The 25,160-nt window shown below is 51.5% G+C and overlaps 1 protein-coding gene across 2 annotated transcripts in view; it reads left to right on the forward strand.

The window, feature by feature from the left end:
- Positions 1-25,160, forward strand: part of Scgdelta (sarcoglycan delta) — a 131,083-nt gene that overhangs the window by 89,900 nt on the left and 16,023 nt on the right. For both annotated transcript variants that reach the window (XM_076319764.1, XM_076319765.1), the window contains exon 4: positions 23,509-23,785. In XM_076319764.1, the coding sequence (XP_076175879.1) occupies positions 23,509-23,785 (277 nt within the window). The remainder of the gene's footprint in view (positions 1-23,508; positions 23,786-25,160) is intronic.

Consider the following 25,160-nt stretch of genomic DNA (forward strand, 5'->3'; position numbering starts at 1 on the left):
CGCCCGAACGCGGAAGTAAAAGGACGTACACGAGACGAAAAGGCTCCCGCGGGCCTGCATTATCGTCCACGGGAGGATCCTTGGTGCGCATCGCGTACGCGTATCTGCATTCAACGGTACACGTGTATACGAGGCGCATTACGTGCGATTTCTATGGGAATGCGGCCAGCAGGGTCGGGTTTGCATCCGAAAGATAACCCCGGATGCCCCTTCTAGGTAACCTGTTTTCTCCCTCTGTGCACCACCCGTTCGTGTACCAGCATCCGTTGTGTCAACGGACCGATCATTTTACGGAGAAACTGTCACCGGGTAGAGATTTCCTCTGTGTCGCGATTAAATCCACGTGGGACCGAAGCAGACTTTACGCGACACGATGCCATTAGGGTACGCTTCGCCGTTGACGATCGTCACCGAACGGGTGGTCGCGGTCGCGAAATAAATTCGACCTTCGGTGCGATCGGTCGCGATCGGTCGCGATCGGTCGCGATCGAAAGTTCGCTTCGAGTTACGAACACATTCGCGGCCAATGTTCGAAGCTAATGCTACTCGTTACGCTCGTAAAGTACTCGACGGCCAGCCGGCCAAGTAAACGGAATTACACACAGATGCGAGTTTCTCGGTTCACGGTCTACGTGTACGTAGGTACATTGCGCGACAGCGACAACGACAACGACAACGACGATCGCGTTTCGCTTTCGTTTCCATTTCTTCGCGACGCCATTAACGTTCTCCGAACTTTTCGAATCAAACTCGTGGAAGCTTCGGAGGGGCGCAATTATTCGAACGCTAGCTTCGAAGTCGTTGGCCGCCTGTTGCCTCGAGTTCGTCTTCGCGACTCCATCGACTTCTTGAAAGCAATTTTGGAACTGTCGGCCATCGACTGTCTGCTGTTCTTCTCGAAATGGGAACGCCAACGGCACGCTCGAACCTTTTACGTTTCTCTCGGCTCTGGAGATCCGTCGCGGTTCTCTCGGCTTGGAGAAATTAGCGCGTAAGAATCCAGGGTAACGGACCTCGGGGGCCAACGCGGCCTCTCCTATCGAGGTAATAAATAAATTAGCCGCACGAGGGACCACTCGTTTTCGAGGAGGGGAGCGGAGAGCGGTAAGCGGTAAACGGTAAGCGGTACGATGAGAACGTTTTCGCCGAGAGTCGAGTTAAGCTCCCGAGTCACGGCGAACCGCGTTCAAATGGACATCATCAACAACGGTGTTGATACCGGCGGTCTTACGGTGGCCCCATAAACTCCGGACAATTGGCATTTAAGAGTTTATCGTTCCTGGGCCGAGAAAAGCGGCGACGGCGTTACGGGGGAAAATACCGCAAAGGGAGAAACAGGAAACTAACGGCGGAAAAGTCTAGAGAGTTGGGTGCCGTATAAAACTCAAAGGAACGAGGATCGTCCAATGATGGAGAGCAACGGTATTCCCGAGTTCGTATCGTTTCGTTTCGTTTCGTTTCGTTTCGTTTCGTTTCGTTTCGTTTCGTTTCGTTTCGTTTCGTTTCGTTCCGTTCCGTTCGTTTTCCTGGTGCGGACGTTCTCGCCAAATGTGCCTGCACGTACTCCTCCGTCGTTAACATTTTTACGAGATCGCGTAACGATCGTTTCTTTCGTCGCGGGGGATACTAATTTTCCCGATCCTCGAAAAAGCGCGCAAAAATCGTAAATTCCCAATGTCGCCGACTCCGACTCGTTGCCCGTTGAACGAAATTAAACGTCGAATTCTCGCCTCCGTGATCGTTTCACGGCGAATCGACGCCATAGCACCCTCGAAACGACCAACACGACCCATCAACGCCCGCAAAGTTACCAGCACGTGACCACAAGAAGTATCGCGAAAGAAGAAGTCACGCGAACCGAACGGAACAAAGCGGCACAATGGGGTGCCTTCTAATTTCCGGCGAGCGACGGGAAACAAGAAAAATTGAAATCTCGGTGAACGACGTCCGGTGGACTCGATCGGGCTGCATTATTAAAGGGTCTACGGACCGACGACGAGCACGGCTTTCAAACTGTAGTTTATTTACTCGAGAAGTTTGTAGCGAGAGGAGCGACGCGAGACGGCGAGGGCCGAGGAAACAAAGAACGAACAACGAACAACGAACAACGAACAACGAACAACGAACAACGAACAACGAAGAAAGAGTCGGTTAGAAAGGGAGAAACTCTGACGGATTACGGGGTCGTGTATCGCACGTGTGCCGCGAACTTGACGTATCAGCATACCGCGAACTTTACCTTTCCTTCCTAGTTGAAGCCACCGTGGCGCCGAGCAGAGCCTGGCATCGCCATCGACGGTATCAGCCGAAGCGAAACGCGTGGCGTGACGTCGCGTCTTCTATTCCAACCGTTGGGAGACAGAGTCGAGAGACAACCGCTCCGTGTTGGAGGAAGACACGACCCGTAGGGAATACGAGATTTACAGACGTATACGCGTCTTCGTTCTCCGGAAGATTCTAAAAGTTTCAGAGGACGGTGTTGGTCCGTCGGTTCTCTTTTTCTCGAACGTCGCGTCGGACGCGCAGATCTTTCGACGAAAGATGCGACTCGGTCGATTCGAGGAATTACGCCGGGCTTTTATCGTTCCGTAATCGAATGTTCGATCGGGAACGCACGATGCGTGTACCGATTCGTTCGTCGAACAAAGAAATTAGCACTCCCGATGTTCTTCGCGTGAACGTTCGAGAAAGCTCGAATCGCGCGTCCGTAAGAAAAATGAAAAGCACACCGCGCCCGAACGGTAATGTTCGATGCGATAACAATTTCGTGTCAACGGTCGCCCGTAACAGGAAGCGCCCACCGATCGAAGTAAGAGCGAAAAAATTAGCTCCGTAATCCAGATTAGAAAATTGTTCTCCGTGCTTTTTCCATTCCAACGTCGAGCTTTCAATTACCGGAAGCCGCGTTTTATTTGCCCGCGGTGCAGCGCGCGGACCAGTAATTAGGTGGCGTATATAAATTCGTTAACTCTTTAAAAGGTTAATGGTCCACGCGGCATCGCCAAAGAACCACCCACCTTCCATGGTTCCGTCTCGTTTCCCTTCCGAATTATTTAGAGTCCTGGAAACAGGATTGAACGCGCCAGGAACAAGCAACGGTTACCGATAGACTCGAGCCGTTCCATATTTTCGTAGAAGCATTCTCACGGCCTCAGCAGATCCTTCTTTAGTTTCGACTCTGGTTTTCCTCTTCCTAATTGCCCTACGGAATCGTCCAACAAAGTATTACGTTTTCGTCGCTACGCGCACCGTACCTTTCTATACGACGATTCGAATGTCGCTTCGTCGCGCGGTTTCACCCATTCCGCTTCTCCGGCCTGCGTAACGGAATCTTTTTACCTTCGGTTCGAGCACCGCGTACTAATTTCGCGTTGGCTCGAACCGCGTTTCCGACCAGATATTTATAACGCGTTATCTTCGAGGGCATAAATATCGATCCCCGGAGTCTTTGACGTCGCGGTAACAAAAATGCACGATAAAAGTCTACGATTTCGGGGATAAAAAGTGCCCCCTTAGTGGCACGCGTTCCAAACTTTTAAAAGGCAAAAAAGGAAAAAGATATGGAAAAGGCACGCGCGCGTGTGTGCGCGCGGGGGTGGGCGGGGAAAGGGAGGAGGAAGAGGAGGAAGAGGAGGAAGAGGAGGACGAGGAGGAGAAACAGTAGCAGTAGACGAGGAAGAAAATTAGGTAGAGAATTTACAAGGCAGGAAGAACTTCTTTGGTGTTGGTTCTATGGGTTGTCCGGCATCGTTTCCCTTTATCTAGAAAATCTACCCAACCTTCCGCTTCGCCCCACCCTGCTTGCATCGTTTACCTTTCTAGACGCGTTTTATTAAATAAATGCCTGAGCCTTCTCGTTGGAAGTTTGTACGCGCTCATGCTTTGCTAATAGAAAAGTGCTCTTTTACTCGACGTTATCGCAAAGAGAAAACGCGATGAGCTGTTCCGCTTTGAGGTATCAGGTCCGCCGACCATCCAATCGCTTCCTGTCGAAACAGTGGAAAAAACAACGATCTCGACCAACGATACACGCGCCCGCGGCATCGTCTACGCTTCGGTACGCTGCTACGATCGCTTCTGCGGTTCCTCCTCTCGACGCTAATCCGATTCTACTCGACGGTTCCGACCGAAAAATCGGTCAATCGTCGACGAACGTGCGAGATTACCGATCGAAACGATCGACGCCGCTCGAAATGTTTCGTTCAACGCGACGTCGTCTTCGACGTCGTTTCCATCTCGTCTTCGATGCGACGCGACGCCACGCGACGCGACGAGTAGGGAAGTAATTTTCTTCGTCAACGAAACGAGACTAATATTCCGGGTAGCCGTCGCTTACGATCCAATATTCGATTCTACATCGTATATTTTAAACATAGTCCATGGAACGGCCAATAAACCCTACCGAAATATCCAATGTACACATCGCCTTGTCGTCGAACAGCTGCGCGCCTTCACTGTGCATTAGTATCGGCATTCATCTTCTCCGCAAACATCATATATCCATTTTGCACCGTATCAACAATACTCGACGGTCATTCCCCCTCGTAACAATGCGCATCGACTGTACGCTTATTGAAATATCGTTAAAATATTTGCCCCAGTGTGTAAATCGCCGCGATCGCAGCTATAATCGCCGGAGAAATTGACCCGTTTTGCGAGCATGCCGATAATTGGCAAACGCTGAAATCGAACGAGCCGGAAAGCATCGTAGCAACGATTCGTCGAACGTTTCTCGTTTCTATTCGCGCACCAAATACAAGTATTTCGTGCGATAAACGGAGAACTTTTAGCGGATCTCGATCCACTTGGATTCGAGTCGCGAACTTTACGAGCGAATAATTTTTCTCGAGATTTTGCTCCAAGGAAAACCTCTACGCTCGGACCCATTACCCGGTCCCGAACATTTTAAACTCGGAACTATCGAGGATTTCGTTATCCAAAAATACGATTCGATCGACTCGCCAATTTCTCGAAGAAACACCGTTGTCCTCGAATCCGTAATATCCGTGATCCGTTTCGACGTACCGTCGATCCGACGACGCCTCGGTAAAGCTAACTGGAAACTACGATGCAACGCCTACTTGTGGAAACTTTTCGGCTAGCCGAAAATGACGGACCGCCGCGATGGAAAAATAAAAAAGGAAAAAAAGGAAAAAAAGGAAAAAAAGGAGAAAAAAGGATAAAAAGGAAAAAAAGAAAAGGAGAAACGCGATTGGTTAATCGATCGAGATAAGTTTTGCAAGACCGATAAAAGATGCACGGGACGAAGAAAGCGGACGAAAGATCGGAAACGGAAACGGAAACGGAAACGGGGGGACGCGCGTCGCAGCACGCACAGCTGAATCGTTCGTTCCCCGTGAACCTCGAACCGAGGACCGTTCGCGACTCGTTTTTATCCGCGAACGAACAACGATTCCGCTCCGCATCGCCGCAGCTGGACGAGGTCGCGTATCTCGACCATGAAAAGACGACGGGCGGGACAACGGGCGGGACGACGGGCGGGACGGCCGGGACGTAGCTGGAATTTGTCCGTTTCATTTACCACGAGATATTTTCGGGGAATCGTGGAACAGAAAAGAGCCTCGGCCGTACGAACGAAAGTTATATTGCGTTTATTGGGAAATGAAGTTGCCCGAGCTGCTATTCTCGCCGGTCGGTCGCCGGCACCATCCCCGTGTTGCAGCCCGGCCGACGGACTTTCGTCAGAGTCGAAACGTTTCTGGCGTCGTCGATACGAGACAACGAACTTCTCTCTTGACGGTACTATCCTGGCCATCCAGCCTCGCTCCCTCCCCGTCCCATCCTGGATACCGTATGGCCATTGTCGAGATTTTCATTGTGCGCTCGCAGAGGCGAAGAAGGGGAACAGAGACTGTCCGGTAGTTTCTAACGAATTGGTCGACCGGACACTGTCCTGTCCTTCGCCCGGAGCAACCTGCCGGGACCCCGACTAAATAGGAGGAGCCTTCCTACGGGTTCCGGACGTATTCCGCTATTCTACGTTTTTTCCCTCGGCCTCTTTCCTTTCTTCTCTCTGTCTCGATGGCTAGCAGGCTGCGCGTCGCGTCGCGTCGCGTCGCGTCGCTAGGCGAGATCGCGCGCGTTATTGCGAGCGGTAATTAACGTCCTTGGCGAAATTCGCGAGAACGGTATCGAATCCCCGAGTTTTCGGCGCTCCGGTATTTCGTTCGCGGTAAACTTTAACGACGTTGGCGTTGCCCTCGTGAGCACCGGTTCCCCTTCGATAACGGATTTAATGGGTTCGATTTCATCGATCTGACACCGACGAGCCGGTGTACACACGTCGTTTAGTCACTTGCCGGTAGCCTCGTCGACCAACAGGAGTGAGGCGGCTGGAAGGGCGCTTTAGAAAGTTTCCAAAGGCGGGAATATTAGTTCGCCGAGCGAGAAGAGACGAAGCTGGCCTGGTTGGCTGTCTGGCTGGCGGATGGGCCGGAGGATCGAAGGCGCTGGACGAGGGCGAAAATTGAAACGTCGTATAGCGGCTCTTCCGGGCTTTCCTTTCGCGTCCGTTAGAGAGATCCACGAGGTGAAAGGAGCCACGCTTTGTATCCTCGCTCCCTATACCCCGTTCGTACTTTCTTTCCATCCTGGCGTCGGGAAAAAGAACGAGTATTTTGTTGCCGTTGGAGTAGTTTTAGCCCTATCGCGAACCGCCACTCTTCTCTCCCCTGGTTGTTAAGGGCTCTACTTGCGCGCGGTATCGACAGATCCGCCGGATACGTCGGCCGAGATCCGCAAACCGAGCAACCGATTCCAGTCTCCGGGAGTTTTCCAAAACTACTCCGATTCGAGTAGTTTTCTTCGAGGAAATATTCCTATCGAACTTTCCGTCGGGTTTTCCTTTTCTTTCCTTCTTTTTTCAAACGAACGCGGACAAATCCCCAGACACCGATGACCGATTCGCGGCAAAGTCGCCGACCAGTCGCTAGTCGCCAGGCGCCAGGGGATGCCAAAAGATATTCGGAATATCCGTAAGTCGTTACGAGCGAGACGGGCACACGACGCGTACGGTGCGATCTCTCGTTCGACAAAATTTTAGACGGTACCGTGCGCGCGTATATAGTAGTTTCGCGTTACCGCGCAATCGGCAACGAACGCACGATGGGGATGTTGGGGGAACGTTCGTCCTCCTCGAACGAAATCCGCGAAGAAATAATCGCAGCCGCGCGAGTCTTTCGGGTAACAAAGTTCGAGCGCGATGTACGTTAACCATCGGTTGTCTCGAAACTCTCGTCCGAGGTGTATTCCACGGGGTTCCGCGAGACGTTGTCTCGACGATAACAGAATCACCGTGTGCACGCTACGGAGGTCTACCGAGGTAAAGAACGAACGCGGAAGGTTGACAGAGGCGAACGACAAAACGGCCGGTAGAAGAGGCAAGATAAAGCAAAGAGGCAACAGGATGGCGTCGGTAACGAACAAAGTTTAGGTCGAATCCCTCTTGGAACCGACTCGACCCGACTCGGGCTTTCCTCGACTCGACTCGACTCGATTCGACTCGACTCGACTCGACTCGACTCGACTCGACTCGACTCGACTCGACTCGACTCGACTCGACCCGACCCGACCCGACCCGACCCGACCCGACCCGACCCAATCCAACCCGACTCGACGCTCGTCTCGCCGAGTTAACCTAGCTTGTCGGTTAAATGCTCTCTCTTTCGTGCCTTCTCTTCCGTCTTTGTTCCAGCGGCGAGGCAATATCATTTTTCTCGAAGCATTCCGCCACTTTACGAGGGAACGCGCGGCGCAACGTACGCGCCCCTTTTTACGGCACAACGGTACGAGCGACTCTGCTTTCTCGACCGAAGAAACGAGAATATCGATCCTCGAAGACGCGTCGGATCTCTTTAATTCGTTTCGCAGAAAAGTCCTGTACTCGAAAATGTTCCCGAAACGAAGACAAAGATTCAAAGATCGTTGTTTGCGATGCGAAAATACGATCGCCTGTCCGACCGTCTGCCCGGCCGTGAGTTCGACCGCGAGTTCAACCGCGACTTCGACCGCGAGTCCGACCGCGGTCCAAACCGGTGGACCCTTCCGAGTCCTCGTTAATTTTCCTCCAATTACTTTTACGCCGTTATATATCCGTCCCCGAAGACGTACGTTCACCGCTGGCGCAAAGAAGCGCGACAAAAAACGAAGAGCAACGAGCGAAGAGCGAAGAGCGAAGAGAAACCGCGCGACGGAGGGTAGCTACGGAACAATTGTTGGCTAGCTGGCTGGCTGGCTGACTGGTTGGTTGGCCGGATGCTTGGCAAGCGGTGCGGTTGAATAATATATCGTTTTAAAGGATGTCGCGAAGGAGCGTTTAGCGCGTTCGGAGTACAGTAGGTACGTCCGGTCTGTTCCTTCGTTGGCGAATAAAATTCGCGTCGTCCCCGTGAAACGAAACAATCCAAACTTTGATGCCGATCGACCGGGTTGCTTCGCACGAGGATCTCTCTCCGCGTTGATAAAATTTCTCCGGGAAACCGGGCGAAATTTTTGCGCATAATTAAATTCTGTCCGAGACGAGTTAACTTTTCCGTCGAATAATTCGCATTCTGGGGTGCCGAGCGGCTGTTAACGGCGTTCGTTCGTCGACGAAAAGCCGGTCGGTCGGTCGGTCGGCCGACCGGATTCGGGTATAGAGGTTTGTTACGCGCGGCGAGGAACTCGGCCCGTATAATTCGTATAAGCGGGACAGCACGAAAGACTCGATTAAGGGAAATCGAGGAAACTCGACGTCACGTAGGAGAAGCTGCCGTTGCCACTGCGTCGTGCCGCGCCGTGCCGCGCCGTGCCGCGCCTCGCCTTACCGCGCCGCGGAGACAGAGTCTACGGGGACAAAGTCCATTCGAGAGACGAGAGAATCGTCGCCGTTACGAGCGAACCGGCACGACCTTATCTCCAGCGTAGATACGTGCCTGTCGGATTAACGCATTACGGAAGTTCCGCGAGAGCTCGGCCGACCCGTGTTATACCCGCCGGGGGATCGAGCGTCCCCGGAACCGTTGCACGGTCCTTCGAGACGGCGTCCGCGCGTACGCGAGCCGAATCTCGAGATTCCGGACGAGGTCCGCGAGGGAGCTGAGAATCGTCGCGCGCCACTTACCCACCCACCCGGTTTAACCGCCTTACCGCCGAGGATCGTAATTCGAGCCACGCCAGCCATCGTGCCGACTCCGAACTAATCCACGACGCGAAGATTCGACGGATCGCGCCTCGTCCGTGTAAGGCCCGCGAGATCGGTATTTACGGCAGTCGCGGTTCGCGCCGAGAAATTGTTACGTCGCGAATTACGCGCCCGAGAACTCCCATCGTTCTCTCTCGGTTCGCAATTTCTTAGCCCCGAACGTTCGTTACCGCCTATTCGTCGCGACCCCGATAACGATCTACCGCTCCGCGATAGAAAACGACGTACTCGCGATTGTCCACGGAGGACCGTTGCTCGACGATACTCGTACTCGACCACCTCGTTGCCGCGAGCTTCCGTGTCTCGAATTTCGAAAGTTTCGTAAACCTTTGTCTCTTACGAGTAAATTTGCGGACCGTTTTCGGGCAAACTCTTCGATTTTTGCGCGACAGCGGAACCGTACTCGAGTCCCGACACCGACGCGGAACCAATATCCTCCCGTTCGAAAGTTCGGTATCGATGTCAGCGTCGGGTCACTCGCGAGACAAGAGCAAACAGTTTTCCACAATGTCGCGACGAATTCCCGTTATCGTGCATTTCGCGAGGAGACCGGCTGCGGTGCTTCTTCCCCCAAAGAAGAGAACTCGCGCTCTCGAAGAAAAATTCCGATCGAGACGGATCGAAAATTTCCTCGAAGCCGTACAAGGAACGAGAGAACGAAAGGGGTATCCGAACGGGCGGCAGAAGAGACAGAGGAGCGCGTAATCGTAAAATTCGACCGCATATATTTGTTCGTTCGCTCGGCTGGTAAGTCTCACGGGTAACTGGATAATATAAGCTAGCGGGACGGGACGCACAGAGGCGGCGCAGTTTGACTTTGGCGGATGTGTGCCCGCGCAAATGTGTGTCCAAGTCTGTGTATATACGTAACGGCCGAGAAACAGGGAAACCCAGAAGAGGAGGGCACGAGTCGGAGGTTACACCAATGTTTGAGTTCCGTCTCGGATGTCGCTTTGCTCGGTCCTCTGTCGCTCCTCTGTCCTTCCGTCGTTTCGTCGTTCCGTCTTTCCGTCTTTCCGTCTTTCCGTCTTTCCGTCTTTCCGTCTTTCCGTCTTTCCGTCTTTCCGTCTTTCCGTCTTTCACCTAGCCACCGTTTCGTTTTCCGCTGCTCGTTTTACCGATCGCCTTGGCCTCTGACCTTGCCCGGGAAACTTTGCCGCGTCTTTTCTCACCCGGCTTGCCCGTCTTCTCGTAGCTTGTTCATCTTTAAAGCGGTCCCGGTCTATTCGTCCCGGCCGAGCCGAGAACTCTCGTACTTTGATCGCTGGGATCGTTTTGGAACGGAACGGAGAATTCCGCGCGCCTAAATTCGAGTGGCATTTTCGAGGGGACGATTTCGAAATTTGAATCGGACGATAAGAGAGAAAAAGTGAAGAAACGATAGGAAAAAACGACCGAGACTTGCCGTTAAAATCGCTAATATCGTTCGTGTCTGGCTCCGTTTCCGGAGAATTTTCAGCGAGTTTATCGACTCGGCGTTAACCCGATCCGGAGAGTCGGTCGGATCTAAAGTGGCGGTATAGCAGTTTGAAATTCGACTTGGCTGAACCGTGCCGCGTAATGCCGTACACCGGTGTAGCCGTGCCAGGAGCTAGAGCCAGAAGTGGGCTAGTCGACCGAGACGCGTCGAGTTAGCGGACAGCTGACCCCGACTCACGGCACGGAATCGCGTTACCCGTCGACCAGCAACGCGTTAACGCTCGAGAATTGTACTCGCATTGTGCATCACCCGCTGCCGTGCCGAATGGACGACAATCCGTTTAGTCTAATTCCGTCGGATGCGAACGTAAACTCGCGCCAAATTAATCGAAAGCTGTCCCGGTTCGTTGTCGCGTTGTCTCCAAGACTTACGTCCCCGGTAAACTTTTCGCCCGAGCACCACCCTCGAACTTTTCCTACCGCCCGTTGCTACTTTCCAAGTCTTTTCTTTCCCTGAAATTATAATTACAATTGCTCGAGTTAATTTGCCCGGGTAGAAGCGGGGAGACGCGCGCGAACCGTCCCTCGAAATTTGTAATTATAATTGCACCCGTGGGAAACGCGATGTCTCGGTTCTTTCAACGTACCGCTCTAAATCTTTGCCGGCCAAAGACCTAGAAACACTTTCGTCCCCTCCTCTTTCCATCGAGCGCGTCCTCTTGTTTTTATTATATTTACGGTCGGTTAAACGGCGTCGCGATGATTCCTTCCTCGAAAATAATTATCCGATACGATCGAGAACGAGTTCCCTTTGCCGCTACCGGATTCGCTCTGCTCGCCCGAAACGAATATAAGAGGGACGCGGCAAAGTAGGGGCACATAGGGCCACATTGGGCGAAAGTACGAGTACTCTCGCTGCGAGTGTCCGGGAAGCGAGAAAGTTGGAAAACAATTTATCGTCGCTCTCCGCGGCATTTGCGCAGAATTTGACCAGATGCACCTTCCACGAACCGTGAAACACGGACGGTAACCGCTGAACGAAATGTTTGCTCGTCCAACAACGGACTTCTGGACCCGTCGTAACGCAAGGACGATACAGTTGCTCGCAGTCCCGCCGTTCAACTATTAAAGGATCGAAGCCGAAGCCACGCAGGACGAGCATTTAATATTTCCTTTACGAGCGGACACGATTCCATTAGCAAAGTTTCGGGAACCGGTGCCAACGGCCAAGGGGGACCGAACTGTTCGTTAACGCCAGCTGTTTTATTCATTCGATTAGTTTCACCGACGAGCAAAGGCACGGCGCGGCGAGGCGCGGCGACGTGGGATTTCCGTGTGTCGAGCGTTCTCTCGCGTACACGCTTCGCGCGTATACGTGTTGGCTCGAACCGAGTAAGCATAGCCATTTTCGAAGCCTTGGAATACAATTAATAGGGTGCGCGCGGACGATCGAACGCGACCGAAAGCGACCATCGGCTCGATTCGGAGAGATCGTAGATCTTCATCGAAAATCTCGTTGCTACGAATGATCGATACGATCCCGTTCCCTCCTCTCGTCCATCCGACTGTGTAACCTTCTCCTCGAGAGATAGCAAAACGAACAAACGATCGACTTATCGTCGAGATAACGGTGCATATTCGCGTCGAGCCAACCGATTTCGTGACGCGATCGTTCGTCTCGCAAAATCCTGTGCATCCCGCACCCCCGCGATTCCACCCCAGGGAAAACATCGAACGAAAGGTCTCGCATTTGCCAGATACGCGAATTCTTTCCGGACATTTAACTCTTGGAAGAATCCCGTTGGCGACCGATCGTTCGATCGGTCAGGATTTAACGCGTAAAGTTGGACGCGACGCGAATCACGGGAAGGCCACGGGAACGGGAGGACGTGGGAGGACGTGGGAGGACGTGGGAGGACGTGGGAACGAGAGGCGCGAGGAAGGAGAGCAATGGTAGGGGGCAGGTGAATCGGAACATAAAATATTGCTAACCGCCTCGCGACCGAATTTAATTCCCCGGGCTGAACTCGGGGAGAACGTCGAGCGGCAGAGGGATTGCCGCGGGGGTTCGCGGAGGATGGAGGGTGGTCGGTGGCGCTGGCCTCGTCGAGATAAATCTTCCTGTCGATGGCTCACCACCGCTCGGATTAGAGTCTACATTTGCACCTACTCTGGCCCACCAGTGCGCCCTTTCCCTCCTCCTCCTCCTCCTCCACCTCCTCCGCCTCTTTCTCGACTCTGCCGATACGGCCACCCGTTGGCTCACACCGCTCGGTTCGACGAAAAGACCGTCTCATAAATTCGCCGCGGCTCGTTATAAATTCAACCCTCGTCGGACACGAGCAACCAACCGACTACCGGCTCACGGAGACGAGGGCGACGCGTCGACAACGGCCACGCTGGATTCGCGCTATTGCGAGACCACGGATCGGATACCGAAGTGTCGCGGCGAAAAACCGTGTTCTTCGATCGACGAAACATCGAAACGCTTTGCGCAACTATTGTAAATTGTTCCACGAGGGTCCTTTTCGAAACGGTAGAGACGAATCGAGATAATGTTGCAACCGTTCGAAGCAAATACGTCCCTTGTACGCAAGATGCCCCGGGGGAAAATATAATATCGATGCTTCGTCGGCGGCGAAACCGTTCTCGAGTATTCGGAAGAAGCGAGCCGAACGTTACTCGTAAAAGTGGATTACGAGGGAGACTCTGACAAATTTTATAAAACGCTCTTTTCGATTCGGCCAAGAATCTCGCCAACTTCCCGGAAATAATATAATACAATCGGGCGCGTATTACTTTTCCGGGTAATCGATCGTAAAGGTGCCCTTGTTTCTTGCACGGAACAACGAGGGGACCAAACTCCCGAAGCAATTTAACGTCGAAAGAAGCGCGCCGGGGCTAGAAATTTCTTAACGACTCCCCTCGATCCCAGATTCGAGTTCGCGTCGACTCGCGCACACCGAAGCGGTAACTCGAAAACGATCGGTAACGTTAAAGTCAAATTTACAGAATGGAAAACGTTATCACTTCGGTATCGTGTACCAGGTCGACGACTTTGCGCATTCAAATTGCCGTTCGAACCTCAGGACCGTGAACTTTTCCTACGAATATCCGAGTCTTTTCCCACGCGAAGGATAAATTCTCCCATCTGGATTAAATCGGTGTTAGCGTCCCACTCGTACCTTTGCCTTTGCTCGATTTCTGTTCGGCAGCAAGCAGTTCGAAAACGGACGCAACGTTGAAAGTCGAGAGCGTGAAATTTTCATAGACACGGACTCGGAGCTATTTTTATCGCGTTTAGTAAAGAAACGGTAAGCTGGGAAACGGATGAGTTCGTTTATGCGGAGAGCCAGCGCATTTCGCCTGGCTGGAAATTCCGCAGCTTTCGAGCTCTCTCTACGAGTCACTGCTCGAAAAAGTGCCATTTTACACGCGGGAACAACCGTACAACACGCACGCTGGCAAAGTCGCGTCGCGTCGCGTCGCGTCGCCTCGCCTCGCCTCGAAAAACTTTTTGTCGATATCCCGACGCGGATATCGCGGACCTTTTGAAAATTCTACAAACATCGATTTTTACCGAACGACGTACAAACCGAACGATACTTGACAAAATTTTACGCGTGCGAAAGCACGAAACTCGTTGAACGCGCAAGGAAGAAATAGTTCCTCGACAAAAGTAACGTCGAGTTCGATGCCATCGTCGCGCGTCATTTGCACGTTAATTGAAATTTTAAGCGCGGTGTATCGACGACGCGTAACTTGTTCGCAAACTTGCTTTATCCAGCTACCGTGCGAGTTTGCAGCTCGCCATGCGGCCGGTTTCGACGTACCATATCGGTGTCTTTGTACGATTTTGGTTACGTTACGCCGCGAACTTGAAAAGGGGCGCCAAAGTATAAATATCGCTGTTACGTGCACGTTCCATCTGCGTTCCGTGTGCCTTCCGCGTACCACAAACAGCGATTGAAAAAAGCTGACGGAACATTCTACCACGGGTACTAATAGGCGCGAGCGCGGAAACGTTTATTTCCGAGACACGGCCGCACTAATTCGTTGTAAATTTTTCGAACGGAATTCCATTGGTAACGTATACGCGTTTCGAACGCATATCCGATTGGTTCCCGATCGTATCGTTGCATCGTCCGTAGCTTTCCGCACTTTCTGTAAAGTTTGCGACACCGCTTTTAAATCGTCTCGCATAAATTCTACGCGCGTAGCGATCTCGCGCGCGTTCCCCATGTTTTGGACAACGTTTGCCATACGGATAAGGATAAGGTTACACGGCGGTCGCGGCGTACGATCCTCGATAATTTCATTCAGCGTGTTCGATCCTCGTCTCGAGCGGTTCGTAAGATCACCGTTCACCGCGACGGACTCGGAAAGGAGAGATCTTCGAGAATCCGCGACATCGGCGCTCGCGATCCTAGTTAATTCGAACGGTTTTCCTTTCTCAATTTCGTTCCATATTGCGAATTCTCTCGGTTTCCGAAGCACTTTCGTAACCAACGTACAAACGTGCTCGGCCTCGAACAGCGCTACGAGGATCGCGCGAGGCAAGGTAGTCGCAAGATAACGACCTGTACTTCGTACGAAGCGAATATCGGGCAAGTCGGTGGTCGGAGCGCCGGGTTTGCGGTCTCGAATGGAAAATGCCAGGCTCCGTCCGCCCGATGGGAAATGTCAACGAAACCAAAGGCAAAAGGCAAAAGGCAAAAGGCAAAAGTCAACCGATATCCCGGTGCTCGTAGCGGAGATGTCGCCTTTCGTTTGCCGAATGCTAGGAACGCAGCCCACGCGGTGGTACTATATTTCACGGGAGTTCTCCTTTCGTTACGGGGAGGCCTGTCCTCGTCGCTCAAAAATTATTACTTCGCAAGGAGTCGGATACCGAATCTTCGAAAGTGTTTCGAACCGAATCACATCTGGCCCGGGACAAAGATCGAAATTAATGCGGTTTTAAGAGCGTTCGACGCAATACGGAAAATTCGAAAGCGCTCGATAGTTTAGTTTTCAACAAAGTCATTTACTCGCGCGGTACGCGCGCGCTCGAACAACGCGTACTAGTCTCTAGTTCTCCATCGGTAATTTCCAATATCCGAATCCATTCTTACGAGAGTTCGTTAGAATGCGTCTCGTATAACACCGCTACTACCGAAACCAATCGAACAGGCCTTGAAAGTTTATTTTCATTTCCTTCGTATTCCCCGGCTACGGTAAGTGGAGACGAGGGTTTCGTTGGGGCAGGTTACGGTCAAAGTCGAAATATCGAGTTTACCGAGAAAAGGCGGCCGGGGATAAGAACAAAATAGGGGAGACCGCGAACGAAAGAGCAAAGAAGAGAGGAAAAGAGAGGATCGTCCCTAATCCGTGAGATCGAGCCGGTAACGCGATCAAAGCGGCTTCCTTCCGGTCTCTAAACCGATTTCCTTGGATTCGTAGAAACCTAGCACGTGGGTCGATGGATTTTCCTTCTCTCGCCCCGAAACTTCCTTTTCCTCGAGAATTTTCACTCGGTAACCTTCCCTTTTCTTTCTTTCTTTCTTCCTTCGTTCCTTCCTTCCTTCCTTCCTTCCTTCCTTCCTTCCTTCCTTCCTTCCTTCCTTCCTTCCTTTCCACAGCTCGATATCAATTACTTCGCTATCTCTTCGCTCGTGATATATGTAACAGAATAAAGATAACAATGTTTTAAATTTCAACCACGGCAATGAACGTTTCTATAAATCTAACCGAGCTATCTCGTCTTCCTGCGTTTATCGATAATTGTTTCGATTGGTTGTTTCGATCGAATAATTTACGCTCCGTTCGTTAATTCAAAATCCAACGAAGCTCTCTAAATACTCGTACGATCGAAATATTCGAACGGAACGATCGATCGATCCTCGATAAATTTTCACGGAGATTCGTAACTCGTCAAAGAGGGGAGAGCGTTCAACGATCGAGATTTTCGAAACGTTCCGGTGGTTTCGCACGTTTCCGTTTCATTGGTCGATTTCGAATTCGAAAACTTGCCTGCCGCGCTTACTCGCACTTTAAGGATGTACTTTTGTTTATACTCGCGGGAATCGTTGACCGGGAGGAAAAAGCTGGTCCACGGTCGTTAGTTCCAACGGAGTGAAATAATTCGAAAACGTTGGAACCGAGATTCTGGTAAGCAGCCAAAGTGAAACCGTAATGGAGCCCGTAGACAGTCGATATTCTTCGGTCCGGTTGTCGTTGAAAATGTCTTGGAAGCGACCGGGCAAACACGTCCCGACCTACGTGCACGTGTCTCGTGTCGCGTCGGTTTACTCTCGTAAAACGGATATAAATATAGGATGTTGAAACGGGCCACGATGGTCGCGAGCTAGCGAGCGAACGCGTTTTCGAAACGTTGAAAAGAAAGAAATCGGTAACGGAGAAATAGTCGTTCTTACGACGAGTCATCTCTCTCGTCTCGCAATAACGGGAAACGTTGATCGCGATCGAGCACGGTTATTAATATCGACGAGGCAAACAAAACGACGGCAAATATTTCATCCGATCGCGCTCCCATTCTGCTGATTTCATCGGACGGTAACGACCGGGGATAAACTATTGCCTCGACGATATTATAATTTTCATTACCTCGAAAAAGGATTCGTGGGTGGATTATTAAACCGTGGCCCGGTGGGTTTGCAAATAGAACGTTTCAACCCGCGTAATCGACGTTTATTTCGAGCTTGTCGAAGACACAGTGGCCGGCCGGCCGGCCGATCGATCGATCATCCAAGACTATCGCGGGAAAACAGCGGAATCCCAATGACGATGATCGATATTAATGACGCGAGTCTGCGCGCCACCGAAACGCGAGAGGAACCGTTTTCGCCGCTCGCCTCTATACGCGGCTGTTAATTATCGACGCACCTACTCTTTTAATTTACCTCGTCGGCCGTTTCACCGACGAACCGACGAACCGACGATACACGTCCGAGCGATCGGTCTGTAATCGCTTATCTGTCCGTTAAATGCGATCATCTCGCGCACGGCCCGCATGGAATTCGTTAACACGAGCGCGCGAACGGGATCGGAGACAGAGCCGGAGATCGCGATAAAGTGTTTATTTTTCCGTCCTTGATAAATGGACCGCGCGGGACCCATTCGCGTTTTACGAAATCGTTTCGGATCGGGTCGGCTCGAATCGTCGTGGTTGTTAAAACCACGATTCGTCCGTTACCCGTTCGCCCGTGCGAGTGTTACGCGTGTCGTGCAACTTGAACGTTCAACGCGGACCAATTCTCATCCGACAACGAACGAGGAAAAAACCGAGATCTCCGCCGCAAATTGGAAAGAAAACGATTTCTCGAAGAAAATTTTGTTCGTTCGTCGCCCTCGTACCGGCCGACGAAACATATTTTCGGAATAATGGCGTGTACAAGGAAGGGGTTATCGTGGTTTCCGTATTCCCTTGTAGCGAGCACGAGGCCGGCCGATCGATGTTCGATCTCGCGATTGAATCGCACGACCAATAACTGACCGCCCTTAAGGGATATCGGTGAGACCCTCGAGAAATATCGGACATTTCGATGCCCCGATTCGGAGATGTTCTGCTCGCGGTTCGGGAATACGATGATAAAAATATACTACAATGGACACCGTACCGCTCTCGTTTTCAAACTTTAAGGAAATTGCGAAATAATAGTCGCAGCGAGCACGACAAAATTCAACCGTCTACCGTCCCTTTTCGAATCTCGACGTCGATATTACCGTTTTGCCGTTAGATTCGGCAAAAATGCAAACGCGTCGTCATCGATCGACAACGACAATCCGTTTCCGGATGGACGAGCGCGACATTGTCGCGTGGCGGCACTTCCCGTACTCGCCACCAGAGGGAAACCGATCTCGCTCACCGTTTCCCGCAACTTTTCGTATCATCGGATCTCCCAATGTGCCGGCGTATATAGTAAGCCAGGGCCTTACCTGCTACGTTGCCTTACCGATTACGAGTTCACTGGCAGAACCGGAACGAAACCTCGCTTCCTTTACCTTCCTCTTCCTATTTCGCTCGCTACTTTTTCTTTATCGTCGCACTTTGGAAGCCCGCCACGCTTGAATATTATCGGTCGGTGCGATTCTTTTATTTCAACCAAGCGCCCGATGCGGTCAAATTGAAAAGAGCAGGGAGCGTAATTTCCGCGGCAAATTAGACGAAGACGGCGCGTTGCGAGCGGTCGTCCTGTAAACCTCTGGTATTTTTCATGGAAATTGCCGAGCAATTTCCGCGCTGTCCTGCCGAGGGAAGAATAGCTGGGAAGAAAGAAAGCGAAAGAAAGCGAAAGAAAGTGAGTGAGTGTGTGTGTGTGTGTGTGTGTGTGTGTGTGTGTGTATGTGTGTGCGAGTGAGAGTAAGAGAGAAAAGACGGAGATGAAAAAAGGGCTCGTGTCCCCGTCGAGTGCTTCTCAATGCTACGACGAACGAGTCTATTAGCGGCAATTCGAGTTAAACTATGTTTGGCTTGCGGCAATGGCGCACCTCACCGCGAACGAGGACCACCCCAGAAGCTACCTCGGTACACACTGCCAACTGCTCTCAGACCTTCGTCGACGTTGCTCACCGACTCCAACCAACCTTCCAAATCACCCCCTTTGCGCCGTTTCGTCCTCGCAGAAGCGCCGCAAACCTGCGGTCTTCGACTAACCACCCGATAAGCCCTCAGCTTTCCGACAACAAGGGCACAAGGAAAATACAATAATTAACCGGCGTGTTCGCGAACGTCGCGATGCGTTTCGCTTGTACGGAAAATGTTTCGCGACTTCTTCCGGAAACAGCTTTCGAGTCCGTTCGAGTCCGTTCGAGTCCGTTCGAGTCCGTTCGAGTCCGTTCGAGTCGAAGGGACGTTACGCTCGATAGTTCGTTACGGGCATTGCGTTGTCTCTCGACATTGTACGAGGCAGAAGCATTTACGCGAACGATACGAGCACGTCCGTCACGGTGACGTAATCGGTCGTAGATGAAAAGTATTCACGATGGAACTGCATGCGGGTTAAACGAGTAAGCGATGTGGGTAATTGATTTCCCAGTGAAGCTCGCTTGTCCCGTACAAAGTTCGATTTAATACAATCGCGCGATCTTCCCGAGAGATATTTAAATTCGTTGCGCACCACACCCGTTGTTAAGTAGTCGCGTTAACGTCTATGGATTTCCCTGGTTCGCGGAACGACGATCGATCGCCTCTTACTTGTTTCGATCGAGCGACAGAACCGCGAGAAACGCGATACCGATTACGATACCGGTGGACGATGCATCGAGTTGCGTACAATTGGAAGATATTTCGCAGAGTTTCTTCAGCGTCGTCCGCGACAATGACCGGTCGAAACTAGTTCCGAGACTCGACGGTACCCGAAATTCTCTTAGAGCGTCGTTGGTGCTCCTATTCAAGTCATACCAGGCGTCCGAAGGAATCCTGTCGATCGTAAGCGGCCAAATACAGGCTGCCTCCATTGTTCCACTCCAGCTTCGCGGAGTTTCCGAGTAGATTGACCTTTCGGATCGAGTCAAGTAGACTTTCGAATTTTTTCTCATTAACGAGCAGGAATTGTTCACCCATGGCCAGATTTCGTCCAACTTTCGATCCGTATCACTCTCGAGAGTTCGCGTTAAGCCCGCAACTTTCGAAATCTTTCCCTATGGTGCATACTCTGTGACGTGTACCTTGAACGAAGGGCATTTGCAAAGGGCGCAATCCTTTGCTAAAATTCTTCGAACGGTATCCCAGGACGCGTACGTTTCGCGAGGAATCCACTTTCAGGTTTCTACGATTTAAGGGGGTACTGTTCCGTACCCTCTTTCGAATTTTCAAAGCTTCGAAAGTGCGTCCAGAGTCCGCCACATCGGATCGGATCGGATCGGATCGGATCGGATCGGATCGGATCGGATCGATCGATGCGAGCGGACATCGCAACTCGTATCGTTTCTCCTGATCCGGGACTGCCGAAAACATCACTTTCGTCGATGCAAAGATTTTATTAGGATCGCCTGAACGAGCTTCGTCGCACAAAATGTGTACAACCTGACCAGGTTCGCGCGTTTAAAAGTTCTGCGTTTGTTAGCGTATCTCGCGTTCAAAATATATTCACAATTCCGCGATGCTCGTTACGTAAACACGGAGCTCGTTTAATTCGTTTTAAATAAAGGACTAATTTATCACGGAAGTTGCACCGCGATGGGCAAAGGCAGAGAAGCGGGCGCAAATGAGACGGGGAAAAAAGCGTGTAACACGGTCGTACGTTAGTACAGTGATAATTTCGCAACTTGTAATGCTCTTTGGGCTCGAAACTGTGAAATTATGATGGTCGTGCTAACTTCGCGTTACGTCAAAAGTTCCAGCGACCGTTTAACGTACATAGTACGCACGTCTGACGGTATTTACGAGCCACGAAATATTTCCGCGTTCTAATTGCCTCTTGAGGCCGAATTCATAGCACACGCGTTCCGTTTTCTCGTTTCCCTGCCCGTCGCGTATTGTTCAATCCAATCCCGTACGAATACGTACAAAGGGGGCATCGCGTACCGATTCGAAACGCGCAATGTTAAGAACCACGATGACCAAGATTCGCCAATTGAATCGAAATTTTGAAAATATCGAGGTCGACGAGGTCGTCGAACAACGAGAATCGTCGATCAATGTCAACGACGAACCAATTTTTTAACCAGTATTAATTTACCGCTCGAATACTTGGTCAACTCGAATACAAGACAATCTACGGAAGAAACGTTCGCAATTCCGTTACGCTTGAAAAATTTCTTTCAATTTTGTCAAAATAATGCCCGTAGGGATGCTTCGTTGAAACCTTGCCGGTTGAAAAAGTAAGTTTATAATTTTTCAAAACCGTTAACGGAGAACCAACCTATTTGGAAGTAAAAGTTCCTTTCCTTTCGCTCGATCGATTCGGAATACCGGAATCCGGATGAGAAATACCGGATTTCTCATCCGCTCTGTTCGTTACCTACGGAATGGTAAAAAAAAGAAAAAAAGGACAGAGAAGGAAAGTCTGATATTTCTAGAACGGTCGCTCATCTAGTAATGTTCGTGTCCTCGGTGATTGGGACATTTTGTCGCGTTATTCCCACGACCTCGTACTTTGTTTACGGCACTTTGGACCTTCGGGATGGACGGGCGAAAGAAGTCGGTAGAGAAAAATATTGTCCTAGAATCGGAAAGAGTTGGCCGGATAGAAGACCACGGTTAAATACAATCTTCGATGAGACGTGCGGCCGCGGCTCGCCCCTGTAACCGTTAACATCCTTCTTACCCCCGTCCTCTCCGCTCATCTTTTCCCCCGATTCTTTCTGTCGCTGTTGCTGAAAATCGTGCGCTTCCTAGTCCTGAAAAGCAAGGTAGCTCTTCCCTCGCGGGGGCTTATCTTCGAAGCTTTTAATTTCGAGCGACCGAGCTCTTTATGTCCGCGAGAGGTATAATTATCCGCAAGAAGGCAGAGGGGTAGCATTGAATATTTTAGCTCCTGCTCCGCTCTTCCTTCCTCCCCTCCACCCCTCCGCTCCTCCGCCCCTTTACCCCTCCACCGTTCACCGTCCTCCGTCCTCCGTCCTCCGTCCTCCGTTCCTCCGTTCCTTCGTTCCTCCGTTCCTTCGTTCCTCCGTTCCTCCGTTCCTCCGTTCCTCCCTTCCTAGCTCGTTACCCTCGCTTCCATCGGCCCCTCCCCACTTTCTCTCGTTCGTTGGTTCGTTTGTTCGTTCGTTCCCAGTTTACGATTACCTCGCGTCGCGCAGTGTTTTCGTTCTCATTCCGTATGGCGGTTTAAGCACAACGAACATAAAAACGCAAACCGAACGAAGGACGAGGAGAAAGCAAAGCACAAGGAAGCGCGAGTAAAAGATTATTCGGGTTCGAAGGCTCGGGCAGCGAACCACCGAGAGATTAGAGCGCAAACTTACGTCTGGTATTTTGCGGACAGATTTACACAAGTTCCCTCGTTTCTTTCACCCCTTTATCCCACCGTCTGTCTTTTAATCGTCCCTCCGTTCCACGATCCTTTTACCGTTCGTTCATTTTTCATGTGTATATGCGGGTGCGCGCGCGAGCGTACAGTCGCTAATTATCCGCCATTTGATAATCCTCGGGTTCACCCCAACTTTTCCACGCGGGATTTTATTTTCCTCTGTTTGCCCCGCTAATTCCGGATTCGCCTCTTTCTCTCTCCACCGTCGGGTCGTACGGTCGAGATTTTTACCAACGGCCGACGAAACGATCTTGCGTGTCGTTGCTGGTTGAAAAAGAGTAAGTTGAACGTTCCCGAATCTAGTCGAAAAAGCGGATCTTTGGACGCCGATCACGCACTCGGCGCAGCATCTCGTCGCTGTAGCTTCGAGTTAAACCGGGGATCCGTGTTCCCCCGACTATTTTTCCTTGACCAATTCCGTACACCCGGTGCGCGAATATAAATCGTTGATAAATCATACTTACGGGCTCGTTAACTGCTGGCAGTATTTTCCGCGTACACAATTTTGCTTAAGAATCTAGACTTTGTTAGGGAAAAAACGTTCGATTCAAGATGCGAGATTAGCGGCATCCGGGTCCTATAAATTCGGTGAAACGGTGGATGTAGCTACCGTGTCCGCGACGATCGTTTATCAATTCTCGTTCGAGTTCCGAGCGGGCAGTGGACAACCGATACTTTCGTCGAAATAGTCCTTCGTAACGAAAAGTATGCACGCATCTTATCGTACGATAACTTGGAACCTCTGCCGCGGTGTCTTCTACCGCCGGTCAACTAACTCGATTCCAAGGTTAACGAGAATCCGGAAAGTCGCGAAAAAGAAAAGAAAAAGAACGAACGGAGAAAGAAGCCAACGATGCGTTACGCTTCTTCGCGAGATACGTGTTTCAAAGAGCTCGTTCGCGATTACAGGATGTCCAGGGGGCAAGGAGGCTGGTCCGACGAGCCGTGCACATCGACCGGTGGTCGAAGCGTCGCACGACAGTTGGCGGGACCATCTTCGAGGACGACGCCTCCTATCCTCGAAGATCACACATCCGGCGGCACTTCCTGCAAAGGGGGATTCAGGTTAGGCGTCTACGGTTGGAGAAAAAGGTGTTTGTACTTTCTAGTATTGACCCTGATGGTCATAGTGATCCTGAACCTGGCTCTCACCGTCTGGCTGCTCAAAGTGATGGGATTCAGTTCCGTAAGTGCACAAGATTACCGTTGCGCTTAACGTCGAGTTGTAGTTTTAAACGCGGTATCGCGAGCGCGGGCGCGGATTTCGAATCGGTCGGCAACGGTATTCGGTGCACAAGTTCGCGGAGCAACTCCGCGTAACGCAAAAATTAAAACGCGTTCCTTCTCGCTCCATACGAAAAATTAATATCCACAACATCCTTCTAACAGCGAAGCAACGAAGCGACCTTTTTCCGGCTGAAAATTATTTCCGGGATTCGCGAGTTACGCGTGGTTCTTTGTAAAATACGGTACGGTCATTTTCCTTTAGCCGCGGCGCTCTCTTCCCCCTCCGTCGTTGTTGGGGCAAGCTTTTCAAATGCATCGCTGCACCGCGTCCATTCCTGTTATTTCCTCTAGACCGCTCGCAACCGTGTCGGGATGCTGCCACGATCGCTGACATTGATATCCGTGAGCAGAAACGGAGATGCACGTATACGATGTATATGCGTGTCTGAACGCCGCGAAACTCGGGCCACGCTTCGGATGTTTCGCGAACCGACGGGCAACCGTTCTATCTGAAAATCCGTGGCAGAGCTTTTGTTCGGGAACGAAACCCGAACCTCGACGTTCGAGCGAGATCGTCTTGTTCTCCGTTCGAATCTTCGCGCGTCGCCAAGGCAGTAATCGTTTCCGAAACGATTCCAAGTGTTTCGATCGTATATGCGGGTGTCCGATCCTGCTCGTACTTTGATTCTCTCGTAAGCCGCGAATCGCGGAACGTCGTCGTTGCGTTCCGAACGACACCCGGGATCGTCCCCTCCTTGTCGCTTCGTAGACAACGACGCGCGACGTCGTCTTCGACGTCTGGGGTTACTCGCGCGACCGTTAATCGAATAAATTATCAGAAATCCTGTCGATATTACTCGGCACGTTTCCGATCGAGAGCCAACTCCGAAAACTCGACGGTTCGCGCGTAACTACTCTCGTTAAAATCAACGCGTGTCTCGCGGTTCGAAATTAGTTTCGCGCGAGTCCTCGGTTTCGAACAACGGGCTTCGTTCGGGACGTTGGATCGCGAGACACGCGATTCAACGGTGGATCTTGTCAGCTCGCGGACAATAAACGAGGAGGAACGCGGCGGCGAGGTGGTTAATACAATTCCGGCCGTAATTGCCGGAACCGTTACATCAGGCCGCGGTGTTTCCCCCGCGGAAAATTGTCGTTTGCACTTCGTACTTCTTCTCGCGGCGAGGGGCTTAATTATAACGGAGCTTCTTCGGCCGTGAGAGGGAGAGAAGAGCGGCGGGAGGGAGGAGGGAGGAGGGAGGAGGGAGGAGGGAGGAGGGAGGAGGGAGGAGGGAGGAGGGAGGAGGGAGGAGGGAGGAGGGAGGAGGGAGGAG

The sequence above is a fragment of the Ptiloglossa arizonensis genome, chromosome 9 (genome assembly GCF_051014685.1).
Source record: "Ptiloglossa arizonensis isolate GNS036 chromosome 9, iyPtiAriz1_principal, whole genome shotgun sequence".
NCBI lineage: Eukaryota > Metazoa > Arthropoda > Insecta > Hymenoptera > Colletidae > Ptiloglossa > Ptiloglossa arizonensis.